This window comes from Trematomus bernacchii, unplaced genomic scaffold (genome assembly GCF_902827165.1).
Source record: "Trematomus bernacchii unplaced genomic scaffold, fTreBer1.1, whole genome shotgun sequence".
Lineage (NCBI taxonomy): Eukaryota > Metazoa > Chordata > Actinopteri > Perciformes > Nototheniidae > Trematomus > Trematomus bernacchii.
Window position 1 is genome coordinate 104,116 of NW_022987942.1, and position 12,202 is coordinate 116,317.

A 12,202-nucleotide genomic window follows, 5' to 3' on the forward strand; every position below is an offset into this window, starting at 1 on the left:
CATAGATTCTGATATATTTGAATCCGAAGGGGAAACATTTTAACTTCAGAGCAACGCTACATGAAAAGACAGAGGATGACCAAAGTTACCAGGATTCATGAATATCTGTACCCGACATTATACAAATACTATTAAATATAGTAATGTCGATGTTGAGCTATGTGACATGTTGTGTTTAGAGGGCATGCAGAGCACCATTGAATTGGGAAAAGAGCAAAGAAGGCTAAAGTATTATTCTCCAATACGGATAAAGAAGCATATGCTGTGTTATATCAAATTCATACTGTATCTGTTATGACCATTCTTCTAATTAGACATTTTTATAATTGAATCAGATCAAGAACTAAAAAACAGGAGGAAACACACTAATGGGATTATAGTAAAATGAATCTGTCCACTTTATAATTGATGACATTAGAGTTAAGTGTGAGTTGTTTGTACTCATGCACAAACAAACATCAAGCAGACTGACCTCTCACTGTCATATGACTGAGCGCGGTGCTTGGGCTCGTCTGGAAGTGGAAACAACCTCTCATACAGAACAAAGGAAATACTGAGCCAAAGCACATACATCTTTACTTTACATCTCCTCCCTTTAATATATGCTATTTCTCTTTTTATCATGAACACACAAAGCATAAAGCAAATACAATTCCAACCATAAACTTTGATATGTCCTGACATAACTTTCTGTTTATGTTAAACACTAAATCTGACGCTAACCTCTAATCCCTTCCTACTTCAAAGCTCAGACATTAGGGGAGCATGGAGCACGCCCAGTTAAACATTGACAGAGGGGGTGTGATGAAGCATAATCCACAGTAGGTTCTCCTGCATCACGGGATCAGGAGGGTCTAACTGGCATGGCTACAGGGGTCAACAACTAATTCCTTGCTAAATGGAGCATATAAAGAGTGGGAAATGTTTGGTTAAAAAAAACATTAGATTACCAATGGGATAAGGTGCTGGACTGATTAAAAAAATTAAATATGGTTCTATTAAGGTCTCTTTTTATCTATTTGATTTTTGGAGACTCCTTTGGCTGCACATAATGCCATCAAAATCAGAGATCCTTTCTTGGTCCCGTAGAAGGAACATTTACACCGTTACAGAAAAGGCAACAGTGCGGATAAAAGGCAAAAAATAATAATAATAATAATAAGCTAACGTATTAATATGGAGAAAAGCAGTTTTGCCTTTCCTGTAGTGTGTTATATAGCTTTTGGTGCATGTAAATGGTCGGCAGATGCTAAAATCCCTGTGTTCCCTCCAGAGGGAGCTTCTCTCCCACACTCCTCCCCGCCCCGCCTGAAACTCCTCCACTGGACTCCTTTGTTTACAACTGCAACATAATGACATCACTATGTAACACTTGAGTTTCCATTGGTCAACCCTCCAACACATTGTACATGATAGGCTAAGGGGCTGGACATCTCTAAGTGGTTCACAACAGAGCCAGCCAGCTAACCAATCAGAGCAGACTGAGGTCTGGTTTCAGACAGAGGGTGAAAAGAGGTGCTGCAGCACAGGCAGTATGAGAAAAATAAAGACCTTTTGAACATTAAAGCATGGAGACATGTCACAGTAGAGACACAAAATACTGATATGAAACTGACAATGAGCAGAATATGTCCTCTTCAATCTAACATAAAAATTAAGGCAAATAAGTACACATGTATGGTAAATAATAAGAAGCAGCATTTTAAGAGCTAAGTGAACATAAAGTTGTTGAAATGGTATATAACGATAGTATTGCACATAACTGAGATTATTGTGGACTTGGTTATCATGACAACTGTAAATAGAGCCTTGCCAGGAGCTTGGTTAATTTGATTTGAGGAAAACAGCATCATCTGACATCCCCAGCCGCATCATTTGCTGGAGTTCACGCTGTTTGGAAGCCACGTGCACATAACGTGTGTCAGCTATGACTACACATGTGTTCCAGTTCCTCCAGCTTTGGGCTAATAACACTCTGTATGCTATGTATATAGCAGAATGCCTCTGCTGCAGGATTTAACGCTGCAGAGCATCAAGCAGCTCCAACTCTCCAGTAGTTTTGTCAGCCAGTCTGTAACACACTGCATTGTGAGAACTAATTTCCAGTGCAAAGCTGCTTAGTGGAGATTTGTCTATACAGTTTCACATTCTCTGGCTCTACAGTGAACCGTGTGTGTGCTTGAGCTATTCCCTGCCCATCTGTTATCACAGCCTTATTACACAGTGCATCTCCAGAGCCCCCTGAAAATGAGTGCACACTGTCTCTAATGAACTGTAAGAGACCCTCAGTCAATGTGCAACAACTCAGATACAAAATGCTTTCAGACGGAAACCATGTCTACGCAGATTTTATAGGGGCCCTATTCTGCTAATTTTAAGTGTAGTTATTTGTATTTTACTGTGACATGTCTCCATGCTTCAATGTTCAAAAAGCTCTTCATTTTTCTCATACTGCCTGTGCTGCAGCACCTCTTTTCACCCTCTGTCTGAAACCAGAGCCCAGTCTGCTCTGATTGGTTAGCTGGCCGGCTCTGTTGTTATTGGTCAACCACTTAGAGATGTCCCGCCCGTTAGCCTATCATGAACAATGTGTTTGAGCGCTAGCCAAAGAAGCGCAATTGTTACATAGGGATCTCAATATGTTAGGAAAGAAAAAACAAAGGAGCCCTCAGGAGGGAATTTAAGGATTATAGCCTTTGCAGACCATTTACATGCACAAAAACCTGTATAAACTACATTGAAGGGAATAACCCCAAAGAGCGGAATAGGCCCCCTTTAAATGAACCCATCTGCAACATCCAGCAAAATACTCAGAAAATGCAAAATTAGAGAAGCTAATCCCTGCACTCTGTAAAACATATAAGCTATTAGCACAACAATTACCAGCAGTTGATTGATGATAGCACAGCTAGAAAGAGTGTGGAGGAGGGACCGTTTTACACAGCCCTTTAATTAGGTCTGAACTGATCCCAGAGCTGCCATCAAACAGGAGGCCCTGCAGGGTGACATTTCCCACAAGTCAAACTGAGATGCCAGCTGGGGGCTGAGGGGCGGGGGGAGGAAATGAGGGGGTGAAGACAAACAGGGAGAGAAGGGCTGGGACACATGCCAGGGAATGGGGAATGGGCTTCTGTACTGACAGATTTCTCCTTTGTCTTGTCATAGTGATTTTAAAATGGAACTAGCAGGCATTGTATACTACTTACAGCTATCTTACTGTACACACAGTAGGGCACACACTACACAGCATTTTACTGAACCTGTTTGCATGCTTTAATGCTCAAATACGCATTGTTTATCCATACTTCAACTGTTTCATTCAACCCCCCTTCTTAAAATCCTTTCACACAAAACCCTTGCTCAGCAAAGATGGGGAAAGCTAGCAAATTCAGAGAATGGTGGGGAAGGAAAGTAAGGAAAAGCATATCCAACAAAACATTGAAGGGAAAAGATCAAATATATATGCAGCCTTTCTTTGATTAACAAAGCTAGCAGACAGTGAGCACAGGACTTTTGCTCCGTTAGCTTTTCATTGGTGGTCCTTTATGGACATAATGAGTGTCGATCAGAGTCGGTTTCATTTCCGTCTCTATGGTTCACCATGACAGTATATCAGAATGTATTATATGTTGGCGCTATTAGCATCAGTAAAATATAATGGAGGATTAAATTGTGAAGAATATAAGGAATATAGCGATGTGTAGCGCCATGTTGAATAAAGCTTCTTATTGAGACCTGCGTATGTGTCAGAATGTGTAGCCACACCCTGCCAATCAAAGGGTCTTAACATCTACTTTGTACTCAGCTTTTAAATTAAAGGTTAAAAAATACACCTTATAGGCATTTTAGAAGCTAACTGATCAACACTGTATCTAATCTGAACACAAACAGAAAATTAAATATGACTTTAATGCTGTAAGAAAGATGAGACATGATTTTAATGAAGTCAGTTTTACAGGAGTTAATAGGTGTATTTTCTTCCAGTCTATATGCTATCTAAGCTAATTTCCTCATGTCATTAGCTTAGTGTACACTTTTGGTATTGGTCTTTTCGTCTTTTAATCTAACTCTCGGCAAGAAAGTTACAAGCTCAAATCCCCAAATATGCAACTATTGATGTAAAGTATTATCCTTTTGTCATTGGTTTGTGAGCTTGCTAGCAGAGAAGTGATTTAGTAATGTTGATGGTGGTGCAGGACATTAACGCTCCATCAACAACTTGGATTGTCTGGTGTTTGTTTTGCTGCTAAAGTTGTTATCCATGCAATGTTTAGTCTGAAGCTCCCTGCTAAACCAATTGCCTATTTAAAAAAGCATTTACACTTCTTCCATTATTAAAGGTATTAGTTTAGCAGCACTGTACCCACAGCAGCTGCATTTCAGGCATGAGGATTAACACATCACACACCCACATGGCTTATGACAGTTTCAACCACAGCACTGTGCCCCTAATGGGCTCAATGCTCTCTGTTGTTGGCTGGCAGCCCTCTTCTATGGAAAAAATGCTGTTATTGTGGTAAAGGCCTGCCATTATCCCTCTCTCTGCACAACCATATATTCCCCTTCATAAATATCTTGTTGATGGACTGAGTGGTTCCAGAGGCCTGTACTACGAATCCAGTTCAACATACCCTGGATATGTTTGAGTTACCCGGTTTACCTAATCCAAAACAAACGCGCTCTCGCTAAACGGTCCTACGACGCTGGTTATCAATTCGGTAACTCAAGCCAGGGTTTCTCTGTCCGGCTGAGTGCGCTTTCACATGAAAGGGGCGGGGTTAGCAACATTTGACCAATCACAAACATGGAGAAGCGTACTGACAGCGCAGCGTCATACTTCCTGAATGAAAAGAAAACTATAATATTAGACAAATATGAAGAAGTTAAACTTTAAACATCCATGACTTAAACACTTTATCCTGGAAAAAAGCCACATAGTTGCACCTGCAAGGTGAATACAGCTGGTAAAAGATCAAGTGTTTGAATGCGTACATTAAGACACGAGTGGATCTGACTTTAATTACATTTGACTCGAGTGTTTCGTCAACTTAATGTGTTGCTTAAAATAATAGTGTGTTGCACGGCCAGATACGGCTCAAGAAGCTGACTCAGACAAGGAAATATATGATACATTATGATGTGATATGATATGAATGATAATGGGACACATCAAAGTCTGCACTCACAGTGCCGCGGACTGTACTTAATGTTACTCTGATCCGGTTACTTATGTTGTGGCAGATATTTAAAGTGGACCTATCATGCTATATTTGAATAATATAGTGTAGGACCATACCTATATAAGGCATATTTATACTTTTTTTTTTTTCAAAATACCAAACAGATCATGCATTTTAGCCATGCCTCATTTTGCTCAATTTGACAATTTCTAGCTCTGTTTTTACAAGGGCTGATTCTGTGAGAACAGCACCATCTACAGGCCTGGCATATGTACTACAGCGTCTCCAGCGCTTTCGAACGGCAATGGCCGTGGCTGTCTCCTCCTGATTGGTGGAGTTGGTCCAATAGCCGTAGCGCCACTGTCCTGACGTCAGGACAGTGTTCAAATCTGGATCAGTTTTTATCAGATCCGTTGCAGCCCCTTTTTTAGAGATTTGGGTATGGAGGAAAATAGAGAGGGTTGTGTTTTCTGACACTTGGTGAGTTCCCTGGAACACCGGGGACACATATTCATGTATAAAAGACGTACAAAAGTGCATTTTGCATGATAGGTCCCCTTTAAGTAAGCTTTCTTAACGCTAATGTTATATTAGTCAGATTGCTCTGAAGATGGGAGGTGATATTCTATTAATTTTCACGTTCACACAGTCAGTTGATTTTTGCCGGCCGTCTTTCCTGCAACGGCAGTTTTTCTGTATTTCCTCTATCCTGTAATATGACTTGATAGCTTTAAACTCCGCACACGGAGCTCTGATTGGTCAGCAGGCGGTGCTTTCACTGAGTTGATTTCTTATCCTGGAACCTAACCTGCTCCGGAGCAGGTTAGCCGTTCAGCATAAATTACCATGGAGAGCTAGCCCGCTAAGAAGTGAACCAGCGTCGTAGGACCGGAAACCCAGAGTTTTCCCTGAAGTTAGCTCGCTAAGCAAAAATCCGGCTTCGTAGTACAGGCCCCAGGCCTGTGGTTTTCGAGGTAATCAACAACAACATTCCAAACTAGGTTTCGAAACTCGTTACACCCAATTTGTGGCCAAAACCAATTCTCTACATATATATTTCTATTTTTACCACCTAGCACCTGTGTTGAAAAAGATATGATGTAAACATTGACAGAGCACAGTAAGAACAAATAAAACCATGGTAATTCAAGACTTAATGTGCCCATTGCATTTATGGTAAATATGTCAGCAAAAAAATGGATCAAACCTCTGTAAGCATTTGGTGCTAAAACTCAATAAATACAGCAGTAGTACAGTGGAGTGACCATAGGGAGTGACTCACCTCTGTTGTTGTGCAAGGGTTGAATTTACCTGCAGGGAAACAAGAAAGCAGTGTTAGGATAAGCAGCAAATGTAAGTCTTAATATAAAGCAGCTTACACACACACACACACACACACACACACACACACACACACACACACACACACACACACACACACACACACACACACACACACACACACACACACACACACACACACACACACACACACACACACACACACACACACACACACACACACACACACACACACACACACACACACACACACACACACACACACACACGATAACACTGTTCCATTACAGTCTATTTGGTATTGATGTCGTATTCTTACAGTCAAATATGTCAGTGTTTTAATGAGAATCATCATCATGAACCTATGATAATGTTGGAACGTGAACAAACTATAAAGTAATAAACTATAAGCTAACAATCCGTTACTCCACTTAATAATATACAGTCTGACCATCGTAAACTTTCCATAAGCCCCAAGTCTATTCATTCCTACTCAAACAGTGAATCTTGAGGAACTGTTTTCAGTAAAGGAGTCAGTAATTCAACAGCTGGACACTCAAAAACAGAAAGAAACTGAGCATTCGTTAGGGACTATTTTCAGCTGAGGATTAAAACACATTTGGTGTGACACTGAGTATTTTCAGTAAGCATGATGGTGAATGTGAGATTCACTCAATATTGATCTTATGTCGACATGCTCTGTTCTGTTAACAGTTTTGGATAACAAATTACTGTTAATACGATCAATTCATAGTTGGTTTTGGTTAAAGAAATGTAAATGACTGTAAGAATAGAATAGAAGATAACTGCATTACTTCATAAATGCTTATATTACTAGTTAATGTTTAAAGGATGGTGGAATTTTAAAAAGGCGATTTTTTTTCTGTCTGACAGTTTGCTCTGTGGTTAAGAATCTTTGTAGCTTATAGCTAACTTATCAGTGATTACATATTCTCTTTCTCATTAAACAATACCAGTGAAATTCATCTGAGCTCTGGCTGCATTCCTTTAACTAGACCAGTTTTAATGAAAGCTCAGCGTCATTTATAATTACTTTTAAGCAGCATGTGATCGCTGAGGACAAACCTCCTTCCAGGAAGCCGTGTTCCATGAAAGTACTTCCTTTCAAAAAGAAGACCCACTTAAATGTTACTCCAGGCTACATCTGCACTGCATCATGAACAAACAGATGACCCTCCTAACAAATGGCTGTTTTGTATAGTATCACATTATGTCATGACCTAAACTTGCATCAGCAGGTCCACACCGCCAATACACAGTGAGTGTGTACTGCAAACAAATAGGGCAGATAAAGGAATGGGTGTTCTCCTTAGTTCTCTAACACTTGGGGAGGATAACATGAAGTTAAATCTAGTAAGGCATGAGCAAAATATTTAGAGAGGTTATTTAAAGTGTCCTGCTTTCAGGATGTATTCAGATATAATACAAAGTGTCAGGTAGCCCAGATAAACTGCACAATAAAGAATCCTGTCGAGGGAGGTTTTGAGTGACAGCAAGGGCTAAAACTAACCTTGTCTGGATTTCACTTGAAGTCAATTTAGCAGATGATAACTTCAAACGTCCTAAATCCCTACATTTCCCTGTATGTGATTTTAATTTTTGCTGTTGTAATTTGTTGTCTTCTGTTTGCTATTATAGTAAAGTGTTTTTATTGCATGTACAGCACTTTTGCTATACAAATAAAACTTGATTTGATTTGATTTGATTTAAAAACCTTTGCCACAGACTCATCTTATTATTGACATGAATGAGTTTGTGCATCAGGGCGATTGAGAGCCCATGCTGACTAGCACAGAGAAGTGGAAATTAGATGAGCAAATGACCCTGCAAACTGAAAACATTTGGGTGGTTGAAGTTGCAAAACACTCCTAGAATTATTTAAAAGTGACAACCAACCGGAGATGCTTGTGCAGTTATGATAGGGTTCAAAATCTAAAGAAAGGTAAAAAATATGGGGGTGTATGAGAGAAACTCCCTCTGGAGGGAACTTTGGGATTTTAGCCTTTGCAGACCATTTACATACACAAAAACATATATAACACACTACAGGAAAGGGTAACCCCAAAAAAGCCTACCATGCCTCTTTAACGATGTACCATATGGATTGCTTTAGCTGATAAGCTAACTGATAATTCCTTGCTTCTTATGGCCTATTATATTAACACAACCTATAATCACATGAAATAGCTTTACCTAATTATATTATTGTAGGTTTATAATATTTTGTTATTTATATTTTCTTTAATGTTTTGTATTTATCCTTGTGTGAACTCAGCTATCCTATGTTTCAATCTTAATGCCTATTCCTGTTTGAACACCTGAATTTCCCTTCGGGGATCAACAAAGGATTATCTGCTCTGATCTTATCTTATCTTAACTCATCTTATTTTATCTTATCTCATAGAGATAATATTCTGCTTTCCTAAGAAATGTCTCAAAATATTGATGCAGCTAGCGTGGTGTTTTTTTAAGTGTATGATTATCCAGCAAGCAGAAATACATAGCTAAAAGAAATGTATGATCAAATGAAATTCTCAGCTAAAATGAACGGATATATGTTTAAAATACATAAATACAAGTATTAGATACATGTCTATATCTATGTCTACAGTCCGTATAGGATAATGTGCTCCACATGATCTACTTCATGAAAAGACTAAGTGTGTATAAATATGGTGTATGATGTGAAGGAAATGTTAATTTGTAAAATATTAACGTAATTACTGACGCAATATTAACAGAAACAAAACATGACATTCATGAACATTGCATAATGCCAAATGCAATTTTTGACTGCAAACATTCTTAACAGATTTTGCATGATGACATTACTTGAGTAACCGAGGAGTAAATGCCTGGACCCCCCCCCTCTCCAATGGTTGCTTCCATGCTCCTAAAAATAGCCCATTCATTGTGAGCATATATACCTACAGGCAGCAGGCAGCTCTTCATCACAGCTGTGCCTCTCACAATTGCTCATAGAAGTTGATGAAACAAAGCGTCTCATGTCTTTATTGAATCAAAGGCCAACATTTTGACTGGGCAGTGTTCCGAATGTGGTGTGTGTGTGTGTGTGTGTGTGTGTGTGTGTGTGTGTGTGTGTGTGTGTGTGTGTGTGTGTGTGTGTGTGTGTGTGTGTGTGTGTGTGTGCGTGTGTGTGTGTGTGTGTGTGTGTGTGTGTGTGTGTGTGTGTGTGTGTGTGTGTGTGTGTTGCGATTGAAGAGCACATCCCTCTGGCCCTAAGGTATAGTCCATTAATCAGAGACAGAGATAGATAGAGCTAGATAGAGATAGGCATTTAGTCCGACTGCTCTCAGCATGTGATCACAGCATAACATGCCAGGCCTCTGTTTGAATGACCAGTAACGTGTGTGTTGTATGAGCATGTTCAGAGACACACCCTGTGGCCACACACCACATGGACATGGCAGTGTCATCTGTTTTGTTTTCAGCTTAATACCTTGTTAAAAAAGATCTGTAGGATGTAAGACAAATACCACAGAAAAAATGTCTCCCATATGAGACACATATTACATTAACGTGCAATAAAGTCACTATAAACGCTCTGCATGGACACGGTGTAAAACCCCCAAAGGGATATTTCCAGAATATTGCAGTGCATTTCATTTGGCATGCTCGACTGTATGTCTCCTCTCACTTTCTTGGATCCATTCAGGGTGGCACTAACTTCAGCATGGCTATAATTCTCCATTTTTATAGCACCTCATAAATGACATAGCTGTAATAACCAGACACATAGTTAGGAGCAGCTGTATCAAACCATAAAGATACAATGCATCACTTTCTGTTTACACATATTACAGGCATCGGTCCCCATCAGTGCCCCTGCATGTTTCAGCTTATAATCACAGGCTGTAATCAGATGAAGTGGAATGAACACCCTGATCCGATACGAGGTGGCAAACAGTATGAGAGGCTCCTTAACAGGACATGGAACCACATGATGCACACACGTGCCTTCAGTGGGAGCAGCAGGGGTCTCTTTGTTTATGTGAGCAGGTCATGTGTAAAGCTGCACATTAATATTGAGGTAGGTTTTGAGCTATACAAATAAAGCAGCTGATCAGGGAAAGCAGAACCTCCACACATGGGGATGAATATAATGCCTTCCTATTTTATTTAGGCTAGTATTGCTCTGTGGTATTCTAGACTATTCCAATTGGGGATTATAGCCTACACATGTCCTGCCGTGATGTATTTAGGTATTTTACACATTGAATCACAACACCTCTATTTGAAATGCAAGTGATGGCCTGGCCTAGATCCGCACGCCCAGTCTTATATAATAGCTTACCTTCACAGCCCTGGTGATCCACCCTCACAGAGCCGTCTTTCTGTATCCTTACATCCCCCGCTCCGGAGATCCTCATCGAAGCCGCGGATGATGCACCGGCGGCGGCGGAGGAGCTCCTCCTGTCCCGGTGCTCCTTTGCCAGCGTCCTGCAGCACTGATAACACACCGCCCATGCTTGCTCCTCATTGATGGGTTGGCTGTAAAGCCTCAGTATCTCTTCCAGAGAGAGAGCCTCGATCGCTCCCGCTTCCTCCGGTGAATTCATCGTGTTGTGATGCTGCTGCTCATCCCGGTGAGCCGCCGCAGCAGCACCCGTCAGCCCTCCGTGGTCCCCGCGCCGCTGCTCGGCCATCCTCTCATCCTCTCACCGCAGGAGGCCTGGGAAGGAGAACAGGTCCAAGTCGGGGCATCGATGCTGCCCTCCCCTACAGGAGCCAGCTGAACACTGGAAGTTGTTTCCCCGCCCCAAGCCTCGTTCAGGTTCCGGTACCAGCAGCAGTCAGGAGACGGTGTGAGGAGTGTGTGTGTGTGTGTGTGTGTGTGTGTGTGTGTGTGTGTGTGTGTGTGTGTGTGTGTGTGTGTGTGTGTGTGTGTGTGTGTGTGTGTGTGTGTGTGCACACATCACTACCCAGCAAGCAAGGCTCACTCCTTCATCACATGATCTCTCTCTCTCACACTCACATACTCAGACACACACACACACACACACACACACACACACACACACACACACACACACACACACACACACACACACACACTAAATGTCCCTTCCTCTGTTCCCTGGCTTTTTACAGTTGGATTGGTTTTTAAAGATGGTGCATGCATTGAACTCTTTTTCTTTCTTTTTTAAATTCAGTGTTGTGTGTTGAGGCATGTTTAATTAAGGTCAAAGTTGGGTCGCCAACCAGACAAGAAGAAATTCCCAGAAACCCAGGGGCCCAAATCCTTAAATTCAATATGAATTGTTCTCGAGGTATAAAGCAATTTGCACCACTAAGGTAAAGTAACAACTGAGGTGGTGCACTCGTTTATGTTCACATGGAACATTCCTCATTAATGACATGTGTTTAATTATTATCACAAATGATGACTAACTGATTGAGACAAGGAAAACTCTCTCATTATGTCGATATATCTCAGCAGCACAGGAGTGGATGGCATTATCTATATATTTTACTTTCTTAACCTGGAAAAATGTGTTGTTTTATTTAATTCCTCACATGCTTATATAACATGTATTTATTTATTTTTTTCTATGTAGAATTTGTAACAAAGTAACATGGAGGACTTTATACTTCTACTTTTTGTAGTTTATTCATTGCTTTTAATTAGTAACATAGTAACTAGAGCTTTTTTGGCTCAAACATCTCCTATCTAAATG

The 12,202-nt window shown here is 40.6% G+C and overlaps 1 protein-coding gene across 2 annotated transcripts in view; it reads right to left on the minus strand.

The window, feature by feature from the left end:
• spire1b (spire-type actin nucleation factor 1b) overlaps positions 1–11,349 on the minus strand; it is a 51,641-nt gene extending 40,292 nt beyond the window's left edge. For both annotated transcript variants that reach the window (XM_034115585.1, XM_034115584.1), the window contains exons 1-2: positions 10,819–11,349; positions 6,463–6,491 (exon numbers count right to left, since the gene is read on the minus strand). In XM_034115585.1, coding sequence (XP_033971476.1) covers positions 6,463–6,491; positions 10,819–11,170 — 381 coding nt within the window. In that variant the 5' untranslated portion in view covers positions 11,171–11,349. The remainder of the gene's footprint in view (positions 1–6,462; positions 6,492–10,818) is intronic.
• Positions 11,350–12,202: the final 853 nt, after the last annotated feature.